The 15,868-nt window shown below is 48.4% G+C and overlaps 1 protein-coding gene across 3 annotated transcripts in view; it reads left to right on the top strand.

Annotated features, from left to right (window-relative positions):
• SLC2A9 (solute carrier family 2 member 9) overlaps nt 1-15,868 on the top strand; it is a 292,047-nt gene that overhangs the window by 55,372 nt on the left and 220,807 nt on the right. For all 3 annotated transcript variants that reach the window (XM_088836486.1, XM_088836485.1, XM_088836484.1), the window contains exon 4: nt 11,626-11,786. In XM_088836486.1, coding sequence (XP_088692612.1) covers nt 11,626-11,786 — 161 coding nt within the window. The remainder of the gene's footprint in view (nt 1-11,625; nt 11,787-15,868) is intronic.

Below are 15,868 nucleotides of genomic sequence, written 5' to 3'. Positions count from 1 at the left end.
CAGGCTCCCCTGTCCATGGGATTCCCCAGGCAAGAATTCTGGAGTGGGTGCCATGTCCTTCTCCAGGGGATCTTCCGGACCCAGGGTGGAACCCACATCTCTTATATCTCCTGCTTTGGCAGAAGGGTTCTTTACCACTAGACAGTAATCTTATTTTACAGAACAGGAAGCCTGGGGGGCAGGGAGAGAGATGGGATAACTGACTCAAGGCCACTCAGCCAATGGGTAGTCACAATCTCAGCCCCACCCAGAGGCCACTTTTAAGGCTTTGTCTAAATCTCCCTTTTCTTATTTCCCCAGAGATCAGCCACATTTTATATCCTCTTTGGGAGCTCAATATTTATTTTGTAAGCATTTTTTCCACGTTACTGAGTACTCCCCATTGCCAGGATTGCTAGCAGCTGTGTACTGCTGCCTCCTGTGGCTGTTCCACCTTCCCAATGTGGGCCTCTTAGATTGCTCTCAATTTTTCTCTAGTACAAAATGCTGCTGCACTGTTTAAACTAGGATCTCTGAGTCATTGTTTGCTTTTAATCAGAGCTGGCAGAGCTGCTGGCTGACAGGAGGAGGGGGCCTTTCCAGGTCTGGGGTGTTGATGTCTGAATATTCTAGACTTTGGGTGCCACTCCTGCCTACTCCTGGGGTCCCCAGATTATGGGAGCTCAGATGCCTCCCTCTTTGAGCCAAAATCTTTCATTTCGTAAAGCTCCTCTGGGGGAAAATGCCTTTGTTGAGCCTAATGGGGAAAGGACCATTTTCCCAACTCAGAGCAGCTCTGCTTCAAGGGGTGGGCGCCCTGGCTGCTGTAGCCAGACAGAGGGAACTCAGTGACAGCCAGCCCAGCAAGGCAGGGAGTCAGGATGGAGGAGATTGGATGGCGTGACTGATATGAACAAACCCAAACAGATAAAACTGGAAATGTTATCTTTCTGCCCCGCAGGAGAAAAGCACTGAGATTTATTGAGCACTAACTCTAGACATCATGCTAGGGACCACTCATCCCCACCCAATCCTTCCTGCAGGATTGTTATGCCTGCAAACCCAGGTTGTTCTACAAATAAGTTATTCTATAATTGGTGCTCGAAACCATCACCCCGCACTTGGGTTGAATCAGGATGTCCTTTGAGATCCCCTGCTGCCTCAAGACTGATTTTCAGCAGCCATAAGAAATTTGAACAGTAATGAAAGAACTCACCCTTTTCACTCCAGCCAGAGGGCACACAGAGAGGACTAGGAAATGTTATCTGAGTGAAGGTCTGGGTAAAGGCACTGTCCTCTTGCAAACACAGCTGTGTGTGTGTGAGTTAGTCACTCATTCGTGTTGGACTCCTTGCAACCCCATGGACTGTAGCCTGCCAGCTCCTCTGTCCACGGGATTTCCCAGGCAAGAATACCAGAGTGGGTAGCCATTCCCTTCTTCAGGGGATCCTCCTGACCCAGGGGTCAAACCTGGGTCTTCTGCATTGCAGGCAGATTCTTTACCATCTGAGCCACAAGGGAAGCCCTAAACATAGCTATGCGACCCCTCAAAAGAATGTTCCAGCCGCAGACAGATTCCAGATCAATTTTTTTTTTTTAATAAGAGGGATATTTGGAAGCGCATATTCTTCTCTCAGCTCCTGCCTTGGGCCACATAGAAAATGAAACTTTCTTTCTTTGTGCTCTATATAATTAAACCCAAGGGTTGGGCCACCATCCTCATTACAAAGGTAGTTGAGGGAGGAACCCAGAAAACTCTGGAAGCCTTCCTCTCTGATGAGCGCTTGCAATTACTGCGTCCTCTTTGATCGTGCTCAGTGTTCGTTCCGAAAGCTGGCTGAGTGGGCGAAATATTCTCAGATGTCTAGAAGTACAGAGGCCTCTCCCTCACTCCTCAGTTACCCAGACTCCTCCAGGAGAATCTCACAGTAGGAAGAAAAGAAGACACCCCAGAGCTGCAAACTGAATATGAAGTCAAGAGGGAGCCGGACGCTTTCCTAAGGACCTGGGAGGTGGGTTGGGGTTCCCAAGGCCACCCTAGTCTTCATCATTTGCTAGAAGGGCCCATAAGACTCACCACGAGGTTTATTCATGATTGATTTACTACAGCAGAAGGATGCAGAGAGAAAATGGCCAAAGAGAAAGGTGCCTGGGGTGAAGTGCGGAAGAGACCAGGCTCGTCTCCCGTGGAGGCGGGCCGGATGCCCTTAATTTCCCCAGCAGCAAGCTATGACACCACTGTGAGCAGTCTTCCTTCAGGGAAGCTCTTCAGAGACTCAGGATTCAGGGCCTTTATCAGGGGTCCGTCACAGCGTCACCTCCTTGATACACGCACACAATTCCTGACTCCCGGAAAAGAAGCACAAACCACATTGTTGGCACACTTTAAGTCCTTTCTTCTCACTTCTGGGAATGGTGAGTTCCCTCCCCAAGTCCAAGTTCCCCAAGGCCAGCCCAGGACTCACCTAGCAAGCAGGCTTCTCAGAGGCTAGAAGTCTCAGGCCAGACAAGTTCACTTTTTCTGCACGGGTGGGAGAAAATATCCACCTGCCAACGCAGGAGGCACTGGAGACGAGAGCTCAGTCCCTGGGTCGGGAAGCTCCCCTGGACAAGGAAGTGGCAGCCACTCCAGTGTTCTTGCCTGGGGAATCCTGTGGATGGAGGAGCCTGGTGGGCTGCTGTCCATGGGGTCGCACAGAGTCAGACACGACGTGGCATGCATGCTTGAATTGGAGGAGGAAATGGCAACCCACTCCAGTATTCTTGCCTGGAGAATCCAGGCAAGGACAGAGGAGCCTGGTGGGCTGCCGTCTGTGGGGTCACACAGAGTCGGACACGACTGAAGCCACTTAGCAGCAGCAGCAGCAGCGCCCTGTGTTAGTTCTGCTGTTTAGGGGACGCTAGGTGGCGCCGCTGAGCTGACATAATTTTATCTTGTGAGGTCCTGCCTTTGAAGAGCCTGCTTTGTAAAGACTGTACTGTTTTCCCCCGGTGACGGCGTGTTCAGTAGTGTGGGACTGTCTCTGCAAATCCCTAAGGAGTTAACTAGCATGACTTGCTCTGTGATGCAACGGTGTGTGTACGCTGGCCCATCCACACAATGGTTCTATGTATGAGTATTGTTATAGCCCTCCTGAGAAAAATTTGACATGGATTAATGACAACTTCTATGAATCAGGCAGGAACATTCGCAAAACAGGCTACCAGGTAATTTGCCTCCCATTGTCTGGCAATTTCCTGTCGTCCTTTGGAGGTGTTCTGTGGCAGTCCCTGCAGCTGGGCATTGCATAGTTCAATTAGTTGCCAAAGCTTGGCCCCTGTGTTGCTGGCTGGGGAGACAGTGGTAAAGTATTCATGGCTTCGAAGACCTGAGAAGTAAACAAGTCTAGAACCCTTCTTTCACGAGGCAGAAACAATGATGTCAACACCCCCCACCCCCACCAGTCACCCCAGCTTCTGTGTTGTTGTTTTTTTTAATTCTTGTGGATCCAGCTCTGCCCTTTACGTTCATCTTACATTAAATCCTCATGGTAACTCTTTAGGGAGGAAAATTACTTCATAGATGAGGGGCCAAAGGCACAAAGATCTTGAGTGACTTGCTCAAGATCACCCAGCAGAAAAGTGGCCAAGTTGAGAGCTGGATGAAATGGATTCCAGGGCCTTTAACCACTGAGAACCCGGCCCCCAGAGACAGAGCCACTCGCTGGAGGTCACAGAGGACTGAATAGTACAAGTGAGTCTGAACCCATGACTTCTCAGCCCTTTCTTGAGTCTCTGTTCCTTTAAACCTGTGACCTCTATTTATTTTTCTGCAGTTTGGGCTCTAGTCAGAGCTAGTCATTATATAAATATTCCTTGGTGAGTTTATAGACTGTTTCTTTTAGATTCATCATCTCTTAACTGTTCAGGAGCCTCCTGACTGGTCCAGCCGCCTCCAGGCTAAACTTTCTGAGTCTCACACCATGCCTACAATGAATGTTCTGCAACACAAGTGAGGATCTCAGTTCCAAGTTCAAATCCTTCAGCTGCTCTTCAACACCCGCAGGATGAAGCGTGGACCTCTTGGGCTGGCAGTCAACTTCCGACCACGTCTGCCTCATTCTCCAATCTGTCCCCAGCTGCCGGGCCACCTTCTCACTCCACTGACTCATTTACAATGTCTCTGTGTCATCACCTAGGCCATCAGCTTCTCCACCTTTGAGAACGGCCATCTACAGCCATGTAACCCCAGCCTCCACTCTCGTTCTTCTTGTGTCCCTGATTTGAGTGACCTGGCTGAGTGGCTGTAGCCCTTCTCGGCTTCCTAATACCGCAGGTCTTTCCACTCCATGTTGTGAGTGCATGCTTATTTGGCTCTTATGTCCACAATAGATCTCGAGCTCCTTGAAGGCAGGGATTGCAGAACTTGTCTCTAGAAGACAGGGTGGGAACCTGGGCCCCTGGTAGGAGGAAGTAGAAAAGCAAAAAAGCATTAGTCGCTCAGACGTGTCCAACTCTTTGGGACCCCATGCACCTTAGCCCACAAGTCTCTTCTGTCCATAGAGTTCTCCAGGCAGGAATACTGGAGTGGGTTGCCATTTCCTTCTCTATGGGATCTTCCTAACCCAGGGATCGAACCCAGGGATCTCCTGCATTGGCAGGCAGGTTCTTTACTGTCTGAGCCATCAGGGAAGACTGTCCTAATAAAAGGCACAAGAATGGGTTTCTTGGAAGTAGGTCCAGTGGAAAAGTAAAAGGTGGACTCCATGAATGAGATGGAGCGAAATGAGCCTAGAGATTAATATGGCAATCTTAAAACTATATTTTCTTGCAGATTACTTCTTTCAAATAGTCTTACGAGTTCCCCAAAACATAAAAGGATATCTCTAGTCAAAGGCCCATATTGCCACACCTAGCCACCCTGATGATTTTGCCTAAATCTTCCCTCTTTCTTTCTTCACACTGTTAATCGGATTCTCAAGGCAAGAATACTGGTTTGCCATTCCCTTTTCCAGTGGACCACATTTTGTCAGAACAAAATTATTAAGAAGAGGTGGCAAGAACACACAGAAGACTTATACAAAAATGATCTTCACGACCCAGATAATCACAATGGTGTGATCGCTGACCTAGAGCCAGATATCTTGGAATGCGAAGTCAAGTGGGCCCTAGAAAGCATCACTACAAACAAAGCTAGTGGAAGTGATGGAATTCCAGTTGAACTATTTCAAATCCTAAAAGATGATGCTGTGAAAGTGCCGCTCTCAATATGCCAGCAAATTTGGAAAACTCAGCAGTGGCCACAGGACTGGAAAAGGTCAGTCTTCATTCCAATCCCAAAGAAAGGCAATGCCAAAGAATGCTCAAACTACTGCGCAATTGCATTCATCTCACAGGCTAGCAAAGTAATGATCAAAATTCTCCAAGCCAGGCTTCAATAGTACATGAACTGTGAACTTCCAAATGTTCAAGCTGGATTTAGAAAAGCTAGAGGAACCAGAGATCAAATTGCCAACATCTGTTGGATCATCAAAAAAGCACGGGAGTTCCAGAAAAACATCTACTTCTGCTTTATTGACTATGCCAAAGCCTTTGACTGTGTGGGTCATAGCAAACTATTTTAATAAAAATTTTAAGAAAATTCTGAAAGAAATGGGAATATCAGACCATCTGACCTGCCTCCTGAAAAATCTGTGTGCAGGTCAAGAAGCAACAGTTAGAACTGGACATGGAACAACACACTGGTTCCAAATTGGGAAAGGAGTACATCAAGGCTGTATATTGTCACCTTGCTTATTTAACTTATGTGCAGAGTACATCATGAGGAACGCTGGGCTGGATGAAGCACAAGCTGGAATCAAGATTGCCGGGAGAAATATCAATAACCTCAGATATGCAGATGACACCACTCTTATGGCAGAAAGTGAAGAAGAACTAAAGAGCCTCTTGATGAAAGTGAAAGAGGAGAGTGTTGGCTTAAAGAGTTGGCTTAAAGCTCAACATTCAGAAAACTAAGATCATGGCATGCGGTCCCATTACATCATGGCAAATAGATGGGGAAACAATGGAAACAGTGACAGACTTTATTTTTTTTTTGGCTCCAAAATCACTGCAGATGGCGACTGCAGCCATGAAATTAAAAGATGCTTGCTCCTTGGAAGAATAGCTATGACCAACCTAGATAGCATTTTAAAAAGCACAGACATTACTTTGCCAACAGAAGTCCGTCTCGTCAAAGCTATAGTTTTTCCAGTGGTCATGTATGGATGTGACAGTTGGACGATAAAGAAAGCTGAGTGCCGAAGAATTGATGCTTTTGAACTGTGGTGTTGGAGAAGACTCTTGAGAGTCCTTTGGACAGCATGGAGATTTAACCAGCCTATTCTAAAGGAAATCAGTCCTGAATATTCTTTGGAAGGACTGATGCTGAAGCTGAAACTCCAATACTTTGGCCACCTGATGTGAAGAACTGACATTTGAAAAGACCCTGATGCTGGGAAAGATTGAAGGAAGGAGGAGAAGGGGACAACACAGGATGAGATGGTCGGATGGCATCACCGACTCTATGGACATGAGTTTGAGCCAGCTCTGTGAGTTGGTGATGGACAGGGAAGCCTGGCATGCTGCAGTCCACGGGGTCACTAAGAGTCAGACAGGACTGAGCGACTAAACTGAACTGAACACCCTCCTTCTTAAAGCCTCATTATCATGGTCATTGTCATGGCCTGGGCTTGGGGGTCAGGTTGATTGTGCTCAGGTAAACCAGCTGCCATAACACGCAACCCCTAAATCTTGGTTGCTGAACACAATGAGAGTTAATTTCCCAGCCCTTTTGCCACCCAAGCAGGTGAGCAGGGGTGCTCTGCTCCTTGCAGACACCCTGGGGCCCAGGCTCCTTCTACTGAGTGGCTCCCCCATCCCTGAGAGGTTCAGAGGCCTCTGCGAGGAGTCCTCTGTGACTGTCCAGCCTGCAGAAAAAGGAAGTGAGTGAGAGAAGGTCCAGGAACTCTTAACATCTCTTTACACATCTTTGGTGAGAAACTGTCCTATGACTCTCTTCCCCCGACCACCACACACCCCCAGATTCAAGGGACTGAGGCATGTGACGGGGCAGTGTAGGCACGAACAGGAAGAGGGTAGATGCTGTGAGCTCGGGCAGGCCCTGCAGTCCCAGTGGATTCAGAGCAGCTTTCAGATGCATCGCTTCACTCCAAATTTCTGGCTCTGATGAAACGTCACAGAATGGCTCCAGGTGAGCCAAGGAGGAGGTATACAGACTGAAGCATACTTAACAGTCAGCCAGTGTAGACGCCACATCCTCACCTCTCCCCCCTCAGTCTTCCCACATGTACCTGGGGGTATTGATGTAATCATCTTTGTGTTTTCCAGACTAAGAATGGGGATAGAATCATGGTTAAGAGGTGGGCTCTGGAGTCCCGCTGCCTACATTTGAGTCCTGACCATAATGGGATCTTGGGAAAGCCCCGTGGCTGTACCTCAGGTTCATCTGCCCAGGAGACAAGTCAGGACACAGGGCCTGTCTCAGAGGGTTGCTGAGGGGACGGGTTCATGTGTTTCCAGTTTTTAGACTAGTGCATGGCACGTGGAGAATGTGATGTACGGATTCCCTATTTTTATTTTGTATGATGCCAGGCCCATAGCAGAAACTCAATTTAAGACACACACGTTCATCTCAGTACCTGCTATGTACTGGGCACTACCCGTCGGTGCCAACATACTCCATGAATCTCCAGCCCGATGAACGAGTCATGCAGTGAATTAGCTCAACAAGCCTCATCACCTATCACCTGGCTTCTGCTCTCACATGTGCTTTGGGGCTGCCTTTCATCTTGGTTTTGGCTGAATTCACACCCAAAGACAAGTGTTTAATTGCTAAAGGCGTTGCTTTGAAACCAGCTTTCAGGGACTGTCGGAGATGTGTTTCCACAGGGGGCAACTCTGCCGGGCTTCTCCAGCCCTCTGCAGACGCATCCGTTCTCCAGTTTCCCCAAATTGAAATAAGAAGCGTCTGCAGAGACTCCCAAAGCAGCGCCTAGCAGTGAGAGATGTGAAACCCGCCTCTTCCCTCACCAGGCTCCTGAGTGCTTGGAAAGGAAAAGAGAACATTTCCTCCCCAACAGCATCCTTTTAGTTTCTGCGCGTAAACTCAGGACGCTGGTCATTGCTGCAGGCGTGGGAAGACAAGACTGTTGAGAGCAGGCATCAGCAAGGCTTCCCAGTGCAGCCTCTGAAATCTGTGCAAGACTGCGGTAGGGACCAAGTCACATCCAAGAAAGACCTTCAGTGCTGGAAGGTCTCCTGATTATCGGGCCAGAGGTCGGGGAAGTCCTGGGCACCCACTCCAGCTTCTCTGGAGGGTCTGGACCCTGTCGGTAGGCCTGGGGGCACCCTATGAAAGTGAAAGAAAGGGAAGTCACTCAGTCGTGTCGCCTCTTTGTGATCCCACGGACTACACAGTCCATGGAATTCTCCAGGCCAGAACACTGGAGTGGGTAGCCTTTCCCTTCTCCAGGGGATCTTCCCAACCCAGGGATTGAACCCAGGTCTTCCACATTGCAGGCAGATTCTTTACCAGCTGAACCACAAGGAAAGCCCAAGAATACTGGAGTGGGTAGCCTATCCCTTCTCCAGCAGATCTCCCCTACCCAAGAATCGAACCGGGGTTTCCTGCATTGCAGGCGGATTCTTTACCAACTGAGCTATGAGGGAAGCCCGGCTGCCTTCCTACGACCACTCCATCCCTCTGGTTTAGTGCTAACCATGCTGTTTCTTGGCCTATACTTGGCTTTCTGAGGGGTGTCCTCCTTATGTTCTTTGGGGCCTGACAAGGCAACTTAATAAGGACCTAACCAGTACTGATCTTTAAACCTGCAAATATCCTGGGCTTCACTGGTGGCTCAGTGGTAAAGAATCCACCTGCCAATACAGGAGACATGGGTTCAATCCCTAGTCCGGGAAGATCCCACATGCCACCGAGCAACTAAGCCCGTGAGCAGCAACTATTGAGCCTGTGCTCTAGAACCCAGGAGCGGCAACCAGTGAGCCTGTGTGCCCCAGAGCCTGTGCTGCCCAACAACAGAAGCCACGGCAATGAGAAACTCGGACACCGCAACTAGAGAGTAGCCCCCACTCGCCGGAACTAGAGAAAAGCCCACGCAGCAACAAAGGCCCAGCACAGCCAAAAGATAAACAATAATAAAGGTGTCTGATATTTAACAGAAATGGTGTGATGATGGTTTTAAGATAAATAAATACATGTCCTGTTGGATTGAGCTGCTTCGCTCTCATACCTTCATCACGACATGCAGAGTCACTGGTGGGTGGCTTTATTCAGTCTCTGAAGCCAGGCAGACTTCGCAACAATCCTTCTCCACCACTTACTAGCCATGTGGGTGAACACCTTACTCTTGGCTCCCTCCTCTGTAAATGGGGTTGTCAGCCGCCAGGGTTCTCGTGAGTATGAAATGGAATTATTTATGTGTTTTGGTAGAGTTTCAAGAGTTAGACACAACAGCAAGTTTGTCTGATTGAAGCTAAAAAAGAAGGCATTGAAAAAATAGCGAGCAGCTCCCAAGATGGGTGGGAGGGCTGGCGAGCCAGGCTCAGAATCTCTGCAGGGAGAAGATACATATTCTTTTTCAGATTCTTTTCCATTATAGGTTACAAGATATTGAAAATAGTTCCCTGTGCTCTCCAGCAGGTTCTTGTTGTTTATCTGTTTTATGTATGGTAGTATGTGTGTGTTAATTCCAAACTCCTAATTTATCTCTCCCCACCTCCAATATGCTCTTTGGTAAGTAAGGAATTTTCTAGAAATGGATTTGCTGGGTTCTAGGTTAGGATCTTCAACTTGACTAGGTAAAGTAAACTGTTTTCCAAGATGACTGTACAAATTAAATTCCCACTGTCAGTGTACCAGAGTACACACTGCTGGTCACTACCTAACCCTTACCAGACCTGTTCATCTTTAATCTCCCTGGGGAGTGAGTGATCTCCATACAGGTCCTGGGTGCTGCTCCAAGTTCTTGGGTGATTTCATGACAGCCTGAGACATCAGTGTTATCACTCCCATCTTGCAGATGAAGAAACCCAGGTTCAGCTGGTTTAAATCATTAGCAAATCATTGTGCTGGGATTCAAGCCCAGGTCTGTGTGACCAGACCCTATGCTTTTTCTGCCATGCTATAACACTGGCTGTTATTGGAGAGGTCTCTGGGCCTAGAAAATCCCATGGATGGAGGAGCCTGGTAGGCTGCAGTCCGTGGGGTCGCTATGGGTCGGACACGACTGAGCGACTTCACTTTCGCTTTTCACTTTCACACATTGGAGAAGGAAATGGCAACCCACTCCAGTGTTCTTGCCTGGAGAATCCCAGGGACGGGGGAGCCTGGTGGGCTTCCGTCTATGGGGTCACACAGAGTTGGACACGACTGAAGTGACTTAGCAGCAGCAGCAGCATGGGGAACTATGAGCTTCTTGGAGATGGAACTCTCGTGGGGAGCATAGTTCATGACCTCAGTCTTTGGTGTATGTCAGAATCACTCAGTCCCATCCCAAACCCACTGAATCAGAATTGACAGCAGTGTTTGTGTGTATTGGGGTGGGGTAGAGTCTAGTGAGCATGAGGTGGGCATCTTATTGTGGTCTATTTAAATGATTTTTACAATTTGTTTTTGGCTGTGCTGAGTCTTTGTTACCCGCAGGCTTTTCTCTGGGTTGCAGTGAGCTGGGGCTGCTCTTCATTGTGATGGGCCGGTGTCTCACTGCAGTGGCTTCTCCTGTTGCCCAGCACAGGCTCTAGGGCACACAGGCTATGGCGTGTGGGCTCTACAGGCTCAATGGTTGTGGTGCATAGGCTTAGTTGCTCCATGGCATATGGCATCCTCCTGGACCAGAGATCGAACTGTGTCTCTTGCATTGGCAGGTGGATTCTTTACCACTGAGCCAACAGAGAAGCCCTCACTGTGAGTTTAATTTACATTGCTGTGTTACAAAACATGTGGAACATTATGTCATTAGCTTCCTGGTCAGTTGAATTTGTTTTGGAGTCTGTTCAAGTCTTTGACTCATTTCTACTTGTGTTGTCTTCTTACTGATTTGTTAGAACTCTTTATGTATTGTGACTACAAATCCTTTGTAGCTACATGGGTTGCAGATATGTTAGCTCAGTTAGTGGCTTTGTCTTTCCAATTTTCATGATGCCTTCTGAGGAGCAGAACATCTAAGTCTGATGAAATCCAAAGGAGCATTTTGTTTTTATTTTGTGGTTTTTTTTTTTTTTTTTTTCTGTGTGTGTCTTCAATCTCTACCTTCCCCAAGGTGGCAAACATTTTCCCTTATTTAGGTATGAACATTTTAAACACATTTTCAAGGTGATTCTGTTGTGTGGTTCTTGGTTCAGAGTCAGATCTGAATTTGACTCCCAGGTTTGCCACTCAGCTGAACAAGTCAGTTTTTCTCTCCGTTTCCCTACCTGCAAAAGGATTTAAAAATAAGGTCTGTCCACACGGTTTGTTAGAAGGATTCAGTGAAACAGAGCTCAGCGAAATGCCTGGTATGAAACCAGTGTTCCATAAGTCATTTTGTTTATATTCAGACGGGCTTCGAGCAGCTGGGAGGAATAACATGGTTTGTTGTTTGTTTTCAGTACATCAAGGCCTTTTACAACGAGTCGTGGGAGAGAAGGCATGGACATCCCGTAGACTCGGACACTCTGACCCTGCTCTGGTCTGTGACCGTGTCCATATTCGCCATCGGTGGACTCGTGGGGACGTTCCTGGTGAAGGTGATTGGAAAATTTCTTGGGAGGTCAGTGGGGGCCCCTCTGTAATGGCTATACTGTGTCTGTATTAGAGTCAGGATTGCAGCAGGCAACAGAATTCCACTCAGTCCAACTGGAGAGATTATAATGCCAGGAGGACAAGGAGCAGGAATAGGGTACCATAAGCCGAGGAAAAGTGAATCCGTGGGTGAGGGGCTGACAGGCTGGCGCTGAGGCTGTGGAGGCATCAGGCTTCGTCAGGACCCTACTATCCAAACAGGGAGGAGCTGGGAAGAAATACTCTGGCTTTTCTTTCTGCTGGCCCTCCAGTCTGCCACAGGCGCCTCTCATTGGTCAAACCCAAGCGGAAGCCTGAAAACCCAGGTGTCTCATTGGTGCAGCTCAGGGGCACCAGCTTCAGGGCTCAGAGCAGTGAGAGGAGAGTGGAGGGGGATCTAGGTGTGGGAGCAATTGGACAAGAGTCAGCACAGTGTCTTAGAGACTGTTCCACAGAGATATCTATAGAGCTGCTTGTTAAAAATCAGTTGCTTAAACAGTCTTCCATTGTACGACTGGATGATAATTTCTTTAACTGGCTCCTGACTGAGAGACATTTAGGCCATGTCAAACTCTTCCCACTACAAACACAGCTGCCGTGAATATCAATTTCATGTTGAAATTCCCCAACATCAATCTCTCCAATCAGATCCACTTTACCCCTGTGTTTCATTTGTCTCTTATTTTCTACGTGAAGCCTTCTCTCGTGTAAGGTTGCGTTATCCATAAATTCCCCCAAACATTTGCTCTGTGTCCTTGCTCATAGCAACTTCCTGGGGGACGCTGAGGTGTTTAGTGGAGAGAGTAGAGTCTTTAGAGCATTCACATATGAACTTGAATGATGAGCCTTCTACTTCCTGGCTGTGTTGACATTTGAACCTCAGGTCTCTCATCTGTGGAATAGAGACAAGAGTTCCTACCCTGCAGGTGATGCTGTAAGGGCTAGAGAAAATTAATGGGGGAGAATAGCCCATTAGCTCAGTGAAGAGAAGCTATTATTATCCACCATGTTATTTTCTCAGCATCACCTTGACATAGTAGGGGGGTCACCTGAACATAGTAAAGTGAAAGAAAGAAAGTGAAGTCCCTCAGTCGTGTCTGACTCTCTGTGACCCCGTGGACTGTAGCCCACCAGGCTCCTCCCTCCATGGAATTTTCCAGGCAAGAGTACTGGAGTGGATTGTCATTTCCTCCTCCAGGGGATCTTCCTGACCCAGGGATCGAACCCAGGTCTCCCACATTGCAAGCAGACACCTTGCCATCTGAGCCACCAGGGAAGCACCAAAAGAGCCAGATGGAATTCTCCAGGCCAGAATACTGGAGTGGGTAGCCTTTCCCTTCTCCAGGGGATCTTCCCAACCCTGGGATCAAACCCAGGTCTCCCACATCGCAGGCAGATTCTTTACCAGCTGAGCCACAAGGGAAGTTTCTGTGGGGAAACATAACAGGGGGTCCACAAATCTTCATATTGCATTGAATTGGTGAAGAGGTGGGTCAGACCCCTGGAAATCCCTCTGGGCTTTGGGGTTATAGAAACACTTAAGAATGGTGCTACCCACTACATTATACTGGGCCTCACATCCTCAAATTAGGGTTGGTGATGTTCAGAGCAGACTTTCCAAAGGCTGGAGCAGGACGCCATTCTGAAATTCTGAAAAAAAAAAAAAATCCACATGATGCTCAAAAAGGTCTGTGGTACCCCACTTAGGTAGAGCAGGAGCCAAACTTCTCCATGTCCCCCAGGTGGCTTCCAGGGCAGTATCTATGGGAACTCAGTACACAGGAGGTACACCAATTATGGGATGGAGTCGGGGCTTTCTGAGGCCCCTCTGTGTTCCAGGCACTCACACCCACTGTCTTATTTAATTCTCTCTACTCCACGGGTTCTATCCATGGAGAATGGGAATGAATGAGGTCAGAGCATCTGGCCAAGCTCAGCCAGCTCACAGGGTGCCTGAGTTCACATTGGAGCCAATACATGTCAGCCACGGCACCATGATCTTTCCACTTGCCAAGGATATTGTAGTTAGTGTCCTGCTGGCAGCGGTTTGGGGACATCCTTGACTGTTTGACAAGGAGTAAGTGACCAGCTGACCTCCAAATTGGCACCCCTTTCCAGGATCTCCAAGGCGCTGTTGCTAAGCCTGCAGCCCCAGTCCTCTCGCCTATTCCGGCAGATGGAATCACCTCCAGCCCCAGACTCTATTGCTGGTGACATACACTTACCTTGTATCTGCCTGTGGGCACTTACACCGCAAGGCTGCCCCAGCGTCCAGCTTATGTTCCCTCGCATCATTGTCATCCCATCCCCTTCACCCTCAGCTCTTCCTGAGGGGCCTGCCAGAGCCAATGGTGAATAGATTCCTTCAGTTGCACTCAGACTGGCCTCCTTCACATATCACTGGATCTAGTTCTTCCCTCCACAGTGGAACTGAGAAAACATGTGGGGAACCATAGGGAAACTCACTCAGGCATTGAAATCAGATCCTCAGTCAGATTCTGCAGTAAAGCCACGGTTCAATCATTCAGCACACGCTTTTGAGCACCTCTGGGGAGCCAGGCACTGTGTCTGCACTTAGCAACACAAAGAGAGACAATGCCCGCAGCCTGGGGCTGGTGCTCTGGGCCACAGAAGAGGCAGGCCCAGGGCAATTCAGTGTGCAAGTCGTTCTCACTGTGGGAAGTGCCGTGAACAGGCGGCAGAGGACAAGGAGAGGCAGCCAGTGTCCCCTTCACGTCCACGTCTGTAAAGCTCAGATAAACAACCCACCTGAGAGGGCAGCTCTGAAGGGTGACTGAGATAAGATTCACAGAAAGTCTCTGTCACTCAGGACTCCCCGATCACTTTTTAAGTGGCAGGAACCCAGTTCAGACTGGCTTATGCCTTAGAGGGAATTAGTTGGCTCATGTGGCTGAAATATGATTCAGTTGAATCCAGTAGCTCCTATGAAGTCATAAGAAAATGCACCTGTGTTCTTTCCTCTCGGCTCTTGCTTGCTGTGTTGGCTTCATGAACAGGTGGCCTCTGCCCACGTGGGGGCAAAGTGGCCTAATCCCTTAGACAGATATGGTTCCTCCTGAACATCCCTGCCACAAACTTCTTTCAACAGTCCTCATACAGGCCCCAGGCACAAATCTCACTTCCCTGAGAGAGCTTGCAAACTGTCAAGACTCTTCAAAAGGAGCAAATTCTACCCCATTAGGGACATCTGACAATGTGCAGAGATACTGCAGGTTGTCAAAGCTGAGGGCTGTGACTGGTACCTCCTAGAGGCCAAAGTCTCAAACAGAAGGAGTCAGCTAACTCAAAGCATGGAGCTTCGCCAGTACGCGTGGTTTACGCATCATCAGTTGGTTTTAAGGACATAGTCCATTTGGTATTAAATGTGCATGAACTGGGAAGTGACAGTTAAAAGTCGTAACTAACCTTTACTCGAGCTCCACCCACTGCCCACCACACATCTGTCAGAAACAACGCTGGCCATTTCTGAGCTCACATAGGACTTCGTGTTTCCCCCTGTTACATCACTTGGCATTTGGAGTTACAATGATTTAGTTACATTTCTGTCTCCCCTGAAAGGCGAGCTCCTCAATATAAGATCCGTGTCTGTATAGGAGCCCCGGCACGTGGCACAGGAGCTTGAACACAGTAGGCAAGCAATAAACATTTGTGGGGTATATGAAAGGATGGAGGGAAAGTGCTCAGTGCTTGAACTTTTTCTACCGTAACTCCCCCAAATGACCATCCTTCTCTTGCTTGCATGCTTTTTATTCGCCCATACATTTATTTTTCTCAACAAATATTTATGGAGCGCTTGCTATGTGCCAAGCACTTGGTGATACACAAAACTGACAAAGTCCCTGGGGTAACCGTTCTCTAGGCAGAGGGAACAGGAAGTGCAAAGGTCCTGGGGGAAGAATGGGCTTGGTTCCTTTGAAGATAAGACAGGAGGTCAGTATGGCTGGAGCTGAGTCCAGGAGTAGAAAATTAAACAGGAGGGGTCACTGGGTTCAGAAGCGGAAGATACTGTGGGGAAGGGTTGGGACTCTGTCTTTGACTCAGAGTAAGATG

This window comes from Moschus berezovskii, chromosome 5 (genome assembly GCF_049115385.1).
Source record: "Moschus berezovskii isolate FMDL1 chromosome 5, NW_MosBer_1.0, whole genome shotgun sequence".
NCBI lineage: Eukaryota > Metazoa > Chordata > Mammalia > Artiodactyla > Moschidae > Moschus > Moschus berezovskii.
Note: the sequence above shows the minus strand (reverse complement) of the source record. Positions and strands in the feature narration are given on the sequence as shown.